The sequence below is a fragment of the Lagenorhynchus albirostris genome, chromosome 20 (assembly GCF_949774975.1).
Source record: "Lagenorhynchus albirostris chromosome 20, mLagAlb1.1, whole genome shotgun sequence".
Classification (NCBI taxonomy): Eukaryota; Metazoa; Chordata; class Mammalia; order Artiodactyla; family Delphinidae; genus Lagenorhynchus; species Lagenorhynchus albirostris.
In genome coordinates, this window is record NC_083114.1 from 59,455,301 (window position 1) to 59,468,176 (window position 12,876).

The 12,876-nt window shown below is 47.0% G+C and overlaps 1 protein-coding gene across 2 annotated transcripts in view; it reads left to right on the forward strand.

Annotated features, from left to right (window-relative positions):
- Positions 1-12,876, forward strand: part of PRKCA (protein kinase C alpha) — a 360,631-nt gene that overhangs the window by 140,303 nt on the left and 207,452 nt on the right. For both annotated transcript variants that reach the window (XM_060135365.1, XM_060135366.1), the window contains exon 3: positions 8,863-8,945. In XM_060135365.1, the coding sequence (XP_059991348.1) occupies positions 8,863-8,945 (83 nt within the window). The remainder of the gene's footprint in view (positions 1-8,862; positions 8,946-12,876) is intronic.

Here is a 12,876-nt window from a genome sequence, read left to right on the forward strand (position 1 = left end):
CCAGGCGAGATGGGATTAGTTAGAAGCTAGAGGTTTCGTCTACACTGTAGGAGATCATTCTTCGTTTGCATTGAGAATTGAAGCATGATTCCTAAGTGTATTTACCACCTTCCATCCTCCCAGGATTCTGGAGCTGCAGCTTGTTTTGCCCGCCATTCTTGGAAAGATTCGGGGAGCTCTTAAAACAAGTGGCATGCATTTTGCTGAAAGAGTACAGTCTCGGGTGTCCTTACAGCGGGTAGACCTGTGCTCTTGTAAGGGAGTTACGTCAATGCAGAGGAAACAAGTCCTGTTCTGCTAAAATAAGGGGGTTCTAGACTGGTCTGTGGTTCTAGAGCCCAGTTCAACCTTACCTCCTTGCAAGTCCCTCACAAACCCCAGTTGAAGTCATTCCAGACTAAGAAATAAAAGACTTAAAAATACTGCAGTGAGAGTGAACCCCAATGTTAACTATGGACTTCGGGTGGTGATATGTCAATGTAGGGTCGTCCGTTGAAACGAATGCCCCATTCTGGTGGAGGACGTTGACAACAGAGACAGCTGTATGTGTGTGGGGACAGGGGGTCTGCATGGGAAAGCCCTGTTCCTTCCACTCAATTTTGCTATGAACCTAAAACTCTTAAAAAAAACTGTTAAAAAGTGTTGTAGAGAGAAGTCTGGTATTACGGACTTGATAAACCCTTGTGTAGAACGTGTGCAGTGTTTAAGCATCAAAACAAGGAAATCTGAAGGGCATCCTGGGTTGTGGGTGTTCAGATAGGGGCTCTTGTTGCCAGGGTAGGAAGGCTTTATGCCCTTAAGAAGTTACAAGGAAAGTTGGATTTCTAGATGATGTTAAAGTCGGCACAAAAGCACTGCAGATTTGAGCTTAACCGTCAAACCTTAGGGTTTCGCTTCAAACACTGTTGCATGATTTGTCCCCTACTTTAAGGGAGGCTCTTGGTTCCATAACGCAGATCAGCCTTTATACTACAGTTAAGGTATTCAGATTTTATTACTGTATGTTGATAGTTGGCATCAGAAAAGGCCATTCCGTTTCAGTTCTGAGTTGAGTATGGGAAGAAGTTGAAATAAGTAAAGGAAGGAAGACTGGCTGTCAGCTCCCTGTCGGCATGTGCACGGCTGTTGTCTACATTCTTCCGTGACGCTGGGGCTGTGATGGGCCAGTAACCATCGAAGCTTAGCTTTATTCTACGGCTGCAGAGGGAGCTTCTCTTCTGGAGACTCCTGTAGAAAATCCTTTCTTCCTTCAGCCCCTCCAGGCCCCCCGCGCTCTCTCCTCTCATACCACCACCTCCTTTCCGCATCACCTGCAAAGGTGGGTGTCCACAGGACCCCCCCTTCCTGGAGTCCTCACTCACTGCCTTGCCTTCAGCTGTCAGCCAAGTGATGCCTCTCAGACGTCGTCTGCGGTCGTCAGCTGTCCTTTGACCCCCAGCTCTGAAGTTCTCTTGCTGCCTGACACTGTATCTTGGTGACCCCCCAGGACGTCATGCGCAACTTGTCGAAACCCGAGGCCCCTGTTTAAACAACGGCACAGGGAAAAGTCTCTCCTCCTTCAGCTAGTGTAATTCCCGTGAACAGCTGGCCCAGGCTGCGGGTCCCCAGGATTCTTTCCTGCCTCTTGGTCTCCTCCGTTCATTTCCACCACCTGCTGGTTCTCCCTTTGTCATTCAGGCTCCTTTAGCTGCAGGTGCAGGCAGCTCGGGTCCAGCTGGCGTTAGCCATAAACAGCATGCATGACACGCGCTTCTGTATCCAGTGTATTAAATTAGATGGGATGTATGAAGGTACAGGTGTATATGAAGGAAGTGAAAATGTTAAAGGGTGTTCGACGGATCACGGACCTGGAGGGCGAGTGCCACACCGACACTGAGATCTGGTCTCTGTCTGTCTCTTCCCCCTTGGTCTTCTCTGCTCTTTTCACCTCAGGGCTCTCGTCTTGGCTGTAGCATGGCAACACTCTTGGCCTAGATCCTCTGGCTAAGAATGTGGGGGCCACCTCTGGCTCCCCTTCCTTCACACCTCGGGTTCAGTTCCTCAGCTCTTTCTTCAAAGTACATCTCAGTTCCAGCCAGGGAGGAATGCAAATGAGGAAGCATCCGTGGGACTTGGTGACGTTAGAGAGAAAGTTGAGAGGACGTTAAAGGTGATTCTTCTGGGGAGGGGCAGAAGGGGGCTGCCTGGTCAGAAATAGGAATATTAGGGGTTTTGACAGGGTCTGTTTGGGAGAACGTGCACAAAGGCATAGAGGCAGGATCAGTGTGCCGGCTGAAGAATGGCATTCCTTATGCTGTGTGATAAAGCACATTGATTTCATTTGTTTTCATACAACTTTAATGTGTATCACACGAGAAGACTGTTTTCATTTTTACAAATCTGAAACCAATACTTTTCTTTTAACGTGCAAATATAATATAAGCTCAGTTTTTCGTTGCTTTTCCTACAAAGCCGAAAGCAGCTCACTCGCCTTAGAGAGTTTCATTTCACTGCGTTCCGACGTGACGTTACCTTCCATTAATCCCTTCCAGCTAAGCAAAACTTAATTAAAACCATCTCACATGACGACAGCCATTTATGTATTTAAAAAAAGGAACTCGCAGAAGCTCAGCTACCCATCTTCTGCTGTGAATGAAGTCAAACTATTAAATTTAGTAGGTTCCTTTTTGGAATTCAGGATTCGTTACATAATGGCTTTTACCCCATTAATTTTGGACAACAACGTTTTTATGCATCTGTTCCATGTTACCTGACTGTGAACTGAATTTGAAATGATATGGTCTCAAGACTTGGAGGTGAAAGGGAATTATTGTTTAAAAAGAAATGGAAAATGACACATCAGTATGTATTTTTTCCCCACAATGGGCGTGGTGATCTTTGTGAAGTGTGAGCAGGGATGATCCCATTTTGTGTGTAATGAAGTGACAAAGTGTCTCAAGGATTTGGTAGGAAAGCCGGGCTCACAGGGTGAAGGTCCTCGTTTCCATCGCTGGTACTGATGCTGACTGTTCGCATGTGAGATGTGAGAGTCAGAGGAGCGCATCTCTGATCCTACACGACTGTGAGTCCTTGGCCCTGAAACTCAGTTTTCCCTGTGTCCCCAGTGTGATCTGGCGTGGACTGTGTAGAATCTTATGAAATGGTTTTGGAGCTGTAACTCCACTGTGAGCACAAGAAAATCATAAATTCACATAAGCAGGACTCTACAGCTGTGCCCCTTGTTTATAGCTTCATAAATGTCAGTCACTCCGGTCTGACGCATTACTTAAATTATATCGTGGTAAACTATACATAACATAAAATTTACCATTTTAACCATTTTTTTGTGTAGAGTTCAGTGGCATTTAGTATAGGCACAAGGTTATACAATCATCACCACTTACCATTTCCAAAATCCTTTATCATTCCAAACAAACTCTACCCACCCACACCCCGCACAACCTCCGTTCTACTTTACGTCTCTACGAGTTCTAGGGATCTCATACGAGTGGAATCATACGGTATTTGTTCTTTTGCGACTGGCCTGTTTCACTCTGCATAATGTTTTCCAGGTTCACCCACATTGTAGCAGGTGTCAGAATTTCCGTTTTAAGGCTGAATGATGTTACGTTGTATATAGAGCACATTTTGTTGATCCGTCCACCTCTTGATGGACATCAAGGTTGTTTCCACATTTCACTACTGCAGTAAGTCTGTTATGAACACCAGGGCACAAATCTCTGCTTGAGATCCGCTTCCAGTTCTTTTGGTTTTACACCCAAAAGTGGAATTGTTGGATGGTAGGGTAGTTCTATGTTTAATTTCTTGAGAAATAGCTGTACTGTTGTCCACAGGGACTGTACCATTTTACATTCTTACCAGCAGTGGACAAAGGTTCCAGTTTCGTCTCATCCTCACCGTCACCTGGTGCTTTGTTTTCTTCTTTCTTTTAATAACAGCCTTCCTAGTAGGTATGAAGTAGTGACTAATCACCTTTTCTGTGTGTGATCGTGTTGGTGGCATTTTTAAGGAGGAATTTGCATTGATGAGCAGGAAGCACTGAGTGCAGCTGATTCCTTGTTATGTGGCATCAGTTCACCATATGCTTTTTTTCTTTTTAAGTAGAGCTCTGTGCATGAATAGAGGATGGAAGGCGTCCCTGGGCTTCGCATTTGCCCACGATCACTCTAGGAAACATTGTCCGGTATCACGGGCTCCCAGTTGCCCATCTGTGTGACGATGACGTTTGACACAGAGACAGAGCACTCAGGTCCACCCCGTGTGTGTGATGGGCCAAGACTCGTTAGAGCTGAGCCCGCTCTTATCGAATTCGTGGGTGGGGGAACAGAGTCAGAAGGGGGTGTTGTTTCTCTGAGTGGATTTCAGCCCACCCTCTACTGGTTTTTGTTCTCTTGAAACTAACAATCGTGATTGAGAACCGCTGTGAACATCAACAGGTCAGCATCACCACACACACCTCTATTTTTTTTGGGGGGGGGATTTTTTACGAATTCTCGAGCCAAACATAGGTGACTTATTTGTTCTGTATCTTAAACATACTTTTGACAGATGGCGAAAACTCGCCTAATTTCCGTTCATTTCACTTCCATAAGTAAGATGAGCGTGCAGTGTGGGTCAGGAGAGTGGGTATTCTCAGTTTTAGAGCCAGGTAGCATTGAGAGTCGCTGTCTGTCCAGGCCTGCGGTCTGGATTACTTCTTGTCCTCCGTGTCGTTCTCTTAGTGCCGTGTGTCATCCGTCACTGCCAGCCAGCAGGAGTGCATCACAGAGCATTAGAGGGAAAGCCATTTTATGCTTAGAAAATAATTGAATGAAGATTTACTTTGCGGCTTCAAGCTGCAGGATAGCTTCGTATTTTCAAACCTCTCATTTGGTTATATAAGCAGAGGTGACCCAAAGTCTTTGAAAATGAAACCCCATTCAGAGTCGTATGGGCCAGCCTGGGCTTGCTTCAGCAAAGGCTCCTTGAGGGGCCAGGGGTCCAGCTCCAGGACACAGACCATGGGGTAGGAAGCTGCCAGGCCCTGTGTCTCTACTTCTTCCTCCTTTGCCTGCCAAGGTCAAGCACGTACGTATGGCAAGCGTCCTGTGTGATCCCCGACCCTCCATGCTCCCCATTCCCTTGCCCCGCAGAACGTGGTGAGATGCAGACTTTCAGAATTCCGAATAATAAAGGATAGAAACAATAGCACCTAACTGTTAGCCCAAGGAAGTCTGTGCTGACCTGGTGGACCCAGGGCATTCTCTTGTTCTATTCAGTGCTTTCCTCAGTCTTCAACTGCACCAGCAAGACGTTGCAAATGTTGGTGTTTTGTTGTCTTACAAAGTAAGAGTGACCCACCTTAGTTTAGAACCTGAAGCCAGAGGTCCAGGCCGGCTGTCAGGGATGTCGGAGCGTCTGGCCCTTGCTCCGTTTGCTGGGCAGCCGCTCCAGGCAGTGCTGCTTCCGCCTGGAGTCCGCTCCAGCCCAGCTCCTCTTCCTGGCCGCCCAGTCTCCCCGCAGCTGGGCTGGAGTGAGCCGAGAGGGTCTCTGGCGCTCCCTCTCCTTAATCAGCCCCCATCCCCGGCCTGGGTGCTGGCGTGTTCTTTTTCATTAAGTCTGAATCTTGAGTCGTTGAACAGGCCTTGCAGGGTCTTCATCCCCTGATAACTGTCCTGGGGGAGCCGCTCTCTGGACCCTTCTCCCCCCTCTCCCGTTGGGGGAGTGAGTACAGGCACCTTAGATGTAAGGTGGGGCGAGAGGGGCCGCTGAGGCAGGTTGGGAAGAAGTGATTTTGGGGTGGCTGGGGTTTTTGCTGCCCTTTCGGATTATATTGTGCAGTGAGGGTGCGGTTCTTTTCAGGATAAAATTGGACATGCGATTTAAGGTGTACAATCAATACACGGCCAGCTGGAGAGATGTAATTGCACTGACAGGTAAATGGGGATAGAAAGGACAGGTGCAAACACCGAACTAGCCAAAGGGATCTGATAAATATGGATTTTCTTCAGTGTCCACCTGAATGAGATGGACAAAAAAGAGACGAAAGGCTCGAATGTTTGAGTGATTAAGTAGGGAATCAGAACGCGCCTTTTCCCTTCAAAACACCGTCTCCATAATAAACTGTGATGAGGAAGTAGGGCTCCCGTGGCCCTCTCCCTTTAGTGATTTATCGTCCTAATCCCAGTGAGTGAAAGCTGACTCTGTCTGGGGAGAGCAAGCGGATGGGATTAATCTGAGCCGTCCGCTGCTTTATTATCCATCCTTAGGGAGCGGCGCGATGGGGATGCTTCAGCAACGCCGCGAAAGCCCGCTGCTCTGCAGGCTGTTAGGAGTGAAGTGCTGCCCTTTGCGGTGTCTGGGCCCTGCCCGGGCAGCCAGGGGCTCTTTCCTCTGCTCCTTTACAGTACCCGCCTCGGGCCCCAGTGGTGCCCAGTGGGCAGCAGCCCGAGAGAGCCCCTTCCTCAGGTTATCTCTGCTTCTGAAAGGATGCTCCTGCGAGGTCTTGAGTGTTCACCTTCCTGTGGACGGTTCCCTCGCTTGTCCAATTCTGCCTGCTCATGCCGAGCCTGAAGTATTTTTATAAAAGATACACTTTTACAGTGACCTTGTATTATGACCATCTTAAAATAAAGCTGTTTAAAGAGAAAGCAGTCATCCTTTATCCTGCTTCCCTGACGTGGTTCACCCCCATCTTCATCCTCCAGGTTTCATATGTACACACCCGCATAGACACACACACACACACACACACATATACTTATGTGTATATATTTATTAAATATACTTAAAAGTATGTTTTTATGGACCCATTTTCCTGGCACCCACGTGCAGAATCTTGGCATCGCCTTCAGCATCTTTTGCTCTCCTGTCCACCAGGTAGTAGAGGGAAAGGGCTGTGGGGTCCAGCAAACCTTAGAGTCCTCACTCCACTACATGGGGGAGGGTGACTGCACCTAAGACCCTTTTCTGTCTGCCCCGTTCATCTCTCCGTCCATCTGTCCTCTGCCACCATCTCTTCTGTCTGCAGACACTGTGCGCTTGTAACATGCTAGACGGCAGAGATCAGTACAGCGTTTTCCCTTCCATAAAATGTAGACGTCAGAGCATATTAAGTAGTGTTATGAGGACTCAGTGAGATCATGCAGGTGAAATGACCCATCAGAGTGACACAGAACAGGAGGCTCGACAAATGGTGTCTGTGGTCAGCTGGCAGGTCCCACCAGTTCTTCGATTTCCCTGACGTCTCTTACAGACTGAATAGTGCTGGGTGATCACTTTCATCCCCCGACTATACAGTGGGCTTCCGCGGGCCCTTACGGCCTGATCTGTTCAGTGTATTCTTGCCGCAGCACCACTGGCCCTTCAGAAGCCCCGCTTTTGTCTGTTTATCTGGCTCACACCTTTCGGGGCTGCCCGTGCCCCTCACAAATATCCTGAATGTCTTACTGGCCCCTAAGTGCGCCCTTAGTTTTAGGGTCTTGGCTCTGGGCAAACCTGCCAGCCTCTCCCACCCTCTCCTGGGCCTGACCCTCTTCAGCTGGCTTTATCTACTGACACATGTGCAGGAAGGTGCACTGCTGGTATCACCTGTGGGAGTAGCCGAGAGCTGGGAACCTGGGAATTTCTAGCCTGCCTTTGCTAAAGACTAAGGACTCACCCAGTGTTTCTGAGGGAGTATTGTTTTTTAGCGTGCTGTTCAGCAAAGAACAACAGAGTAGTGGGTTATGCCCTTTGGAGCTGAACCGGAAGCTTTTAAGGAAGAGTGACCTCGGTCATTTACTTTTTTTGTATCCTCCATGTTATACTTTTCATAAAAATCTTAGGTTACTTACTAATTTCTGTAACTAATGATTCAGTTACTGATTCATCTTCGGGAATACTCACCAAACCGTGCTGAGTTTGGGAAACGCTTTGTGTCGTGGATTTGGTAGATTTGCGGGTCCCCTCCCAGCTAGTGCTGAGCAGGCATATACAAGAGGGGTGTGAGGTTGCACCCTAGCTTTTCTTCACTTCAGAGGGCTGTTTTCTGTAGGTTGGGTTTGTGTCTTCAGGAGTTCTTGACGTTCAGAACTCTTCTAAGGAAGTGCTGCACCCACAGTTGGGGATATACACGTATTATTTATAATAAAGTATTCTCTTACTAATAGGGTCTAGTGTTTATCGGTGTTTACACACCTCTGTGTTGGTGGAGGAGAGCGCACAGTAATTTACGTGTTGCTTCCTGGTTTATACCTCGGCAGAACTGTCTTACAATCCCTAGCCCTTCCCCTCAACTTTAGAGAAGAGGAACTAAGGTTCAGGTCTCCCGGGGGCCCTGTCCATGCTGGCATCTTGTGGTTCTGTTATATAGGAGTCCAGTCAGTACCAAATGTGGGGACTTCCCTGGTGGCGCAGTGATTAAGAATCCGCCTGCCAATGCAGGGGACACGGGTTCTAGCCCTGGTCCGGGAAGACCCCACATGCCGCAGAGCAACTAAGCCCGCAAGCCACAACTACTGAAGCCCGCGCGCCACAACTGCTGAGCCTGTGAGCCACAACTGCTGAAGCCCACACGCCTGTAGCCCCGTGCTCCACAATGAGAAGCCCACACACCACGACGAAGAGTAGCCCCTGCTCACTGCAACTAGAGAAAGCCCGCGTGCAGCAACGAAGACCCAACACAGCCAAAAATAAATAATAAATAAATAAATTTATTAGAAAAACCCCAAAAACCAAATGTGGCTGAGTCTTGAATGAAATGCCTTCTGATTACTGTTGATGAGATTCTTTCTGTAGTGAAATTAACTTGACTTATGACAGCATGTAGCCCTGTTTGGAAAACAAAGCTTTGTATATTCAGTCTAGACTTCACTAATTTTAGTTTTCTTCTCTCTCCACCAGTTTGCTGTTTTGTGGTTCACAAGAGGTGCCATGAATTTGTTACTTTCTCTTGTCCGGGTGCAGATAAAGGACCCGACACTGATGTAAGTAGCCTGGAAACGAGTGTTTATGTTGACGAGGGTGTTTCCGAGTTTGATGTTCTTAGTGGCTGGGCTGCTGTTTTCCTGGCACACACTGGTGATGGGAAGACTCACCAGTTCGTTTCCTATGACTTCGGCTTTTACTAATGAATAGATGTACAGCCCTTTTGAACCCTGGCAGGACCATCCCCGGCTCAGAGGAGAATCTCCTGTTAACCTTGTTCGTACTCTTCAGCTCTGGGTGGCACAGTAGCTAAACCTACCGGATTTATAGTGGTAGCTTTCCCAAACACAAGGCAGTTTGTTCTGGAAAATGTTGACACATTTTACAGTGAACATAAATCGCCCTTCAGTTTATTTGTAAGGTCGATTAGCTAGTAGGGCTCTCATGCTTTTGGCCGATGTAACAAACTGTCCCTAGTTGGTTTCATGGGATCCTTGCTGCCTTTCATTAGGTATTATAAATGCTCCTGGTGACTTGAATAATTCAGCGTCTGTTTCCCTGGACAAATGATCTCTGAAACTGCCCACATGTGAATACCTCATCTCTCTGATTTGTGACCTGACTCTGCCTGTCTCTGCTGAGTCTCTCCGTTGCATCCCTTGTTGGCTGAAAAGCGGGGTCGGCAGAGCAGAGTGGGAGTTTGGGGGCCGGGAAAGCACCAGTGCCTAAAATACATCCAGTGGAGGGGAACTTGAGCTGTTACATGGAAAGTCATGTTTTTAACTGAGAAAAAAAATTGCAGGGTAGGCCCGGGAGAGTAGGCATTTCTGGATGGCGTGTGCTGCACCCCTTTGGCCACTAATACTGAAATGATTTGCTCCAAGTGATTCCTACCTTTGGTGCTTGTTCTCATTGTTCTGGGTGGTTTTTTGGGTTTTTTGGGTTTTGTTTTTTTAAGGCATTCCGAGTGGATCATCTTGCCTTGAGGGAGATTACAGAGGTGGAAGAAAAGAAGTTAGAGGCCAGGAGAGAGCTCTGAGGAGCCCCATCCTGCAGATCGGGTGGGAGAGGAAGGAAGGGGGCCGGGAGAGGCCAGCAGGTGAGAGGCCAAGTTCACGATTCCCGAAAGGGCCTGTCGGCCAGCTCTGATCGCATCTGTCATCTTACTCTGAATCCTCTGTTGGCTCCTAATATTCCGCGTAGATGGTAACACACATCCGGATTCGCACAGGACAGACTTGCTCACCTCGGGGAGCCTTGGTGGATGCCTGTTTCTGCCTGTTAACTATCTTCAGCAGCTCCTTTCCCGCTCAGAATTTTTTTTTTAAACATCTTTATTGGACTATAATTGCTTTACAATGGTGTATTAGCTTCTGCTTTATAACAAAGTGAATCAGTTATACATATACCTATGTTCCCATATCCCTTCCCTCTTGCGTCTCCCTCCCACCCTCCCTATCCCACCCCTCTAGGTGGTCACAAAGCACCGAGCTGATCTCCCTGTGCCACGCGGCTGCTTCCCACTAGCTATCTGCTTTACGTTTGGTAGTGTATATATGTCCATGCCACTCTCTCACTTTGTCACAGCTTACCCTTCCCCCTCCCCATATCCTCAAGTCCATTCTCTAGTAGGTCTGTGTCTTTATTCCCGTCTTACCCCTAGGTTCTTCATGACCTTTATTTTTTTCTTAGATTCCATATATATGTGTTAGCATACGGTATTTGTTTTTCTCTTTCTGACTTACTTCACTCTGTATGACAGACTCTAGGTCTATCCACCTCACTACAAATAATTCAATTTCGTTTCTTTTTATGGCTGAGTAATACTCCATTGTATACATGTGCCACATCTTCTTTATCCATTCATCCGATGATGGACACTTAGGTTGCTTCCATGTCCTGGCTATTGTAAATAGAGCTGCAATGAACATTTTGGTACATGACTCTTTCTTTTTTTTTTTTTTTTTTTTTTTTTTTTTTTTTTTTGCGGTACGCGGGCCTCTCACTGTTGTGGCCTCTCCCGTTGTAGAGCACAGGCTCAGCGGCCATGGCTCACGGGCCCAGCCACTCCGCGGCATGTGGGATCTTCCCGGACCGGGCCACGAACCCGTGTCCCCTGCATCGGCAGGCGGACTCTCAACCACTGCGCCACCAGGGAAGCCCACATGACTCTTTCTGAATTATGGTTTTCTCAGGGTATATGCCCAGTAGTGAGATTGCTGGGTCGTATGGTAGTTCTATTTGTAGTTTTTTAAGGAACCTCCATATTGTTCTCCATAGTGGCTGTATCAATTTACATTCCCACCAGCAGTGCAAGAGTGTTCCCTTTTCTCCACACCCTCTCCAGCATTTATTGTTTCTAGATTTTTTGATGATGGCCATTCTGACCGGTGTAAGATGATATCTCATTGTAGTTTTGATTTGCATTTCTCTAATGATTAATGATGTTGAGCATTCTTTCATGTGTTTGTTGGCAATCTGTATATCTTCTTTGGAGAACTGTCTATTTAGGTCTTCTGCCCATTGACTTTAGACTATACTACAAAGCTACAGTAATCAAGACAGTATGGTACTGGCACAAAACCAGAAAGATAGATCAATGCAACAGGAAAGGAAGCCCAGAGATAAACCCACGCACCTATGGTCACCTTATCTTTGATAAAGGAGGCAAGAATATACAGTGGAGAAAAGACAGCCTCTTCAATAAGTGGTGCTGGGAAAGCTGGACAGGTACATGTAAAAGTATGAGATTAGAACACTCTCTAACACCATACACAGAAATAAGATCAGAATGAATTAAAGACCTAAATGTAAGGCCAGAAACTATCAAACTCTTAGAGGAAAACATAGGCAGAACACTCTATGACGTAAATCACAGCAAGATCCTTTCTGACCCACCTCCTAGAGAAATGGAAATAAAAACAAAAATAAACAAATGGGACCTAATGAAACTTAAAAGTTTTTGCACAGCAAAGGAAACCATAAACAAGATGAAAAGACAACCCTCAGAATGGGAGAAAATATTTGCAAATGAAGTAACTGACAAAGGATTAATCTCCAAAATTTACAAGCAGCTCATGCAGCTCAATAACAAAAGAACAAACAACCGGCTCAGAATTTTATCCTGTTTTGGCTGATCCGCTGTTGGCCACCCTCCTCCCAGCCTGGGGCCAGGTGCAGAGCGTTAGCAGAGAGCGTTTCGCTGTGAAGCGTAACAGAAGGCGCCCCTGTGATCCGCCGAGTCCCCCCGAGTTCTGCCCCTGCTCATCTTTGTGTGTGTTGAGTTGCCTCCCATTTTAATATATTCAAACTTTAAGTTACGAGATGAGCTTTTATTGAGTCTGAGAGAAAAAGAAGTGGGTGAGCTATTAAAAAGGTACAGAATAATGGGCCAGTCCTGCCTGTCTGATCAAAAAGGATTGTGCATTCTTTTCCACGGGACACTTTTGCCTTTGGGTCCTTGGCATCCAGAGACTGTGATTGTGGCTTTCTGGAGCCAGGGTGTGCGATGTGACTTCCGTCTGTGTGCGGGACGAATTGACTTATTGAACAAACCTGCAAGCTTCCCAGACTGAACTCACCAGGGAAGTAGTTGGAAGAGCATGAAGGTATCAGGACATAAAGCTGAGCTGAGGATGGGGAATACATTTTAAAATCATGGGATTATAGAGCTGGAAGGGGTATTAGAGATTTTTCTAGGTTAACTGTATTTTTTAGATGTGGAGACTGAGGCATATTAAAGAAAGAAAATGAAACGAGCTGGGGCAGTGTCCTGATGCCCTGGAATACCTGGTAGGTTTGTGGCTGATTCTTTCCAGGGTGTCGGTTGTGAAGGGAAGGAGAGAGGGGTCCCTGGCCTGGGCCTGTGGTCAGCGGAGCACGTTGACAACCTGCTACGTGGTTTCATCATTGAAAGTTCTGTTCAGATGTTTAGAAGAGCGCTGATGGGGATGAAAAAGACCAGGTCAAAGGATGGAAGGATCAGGAACA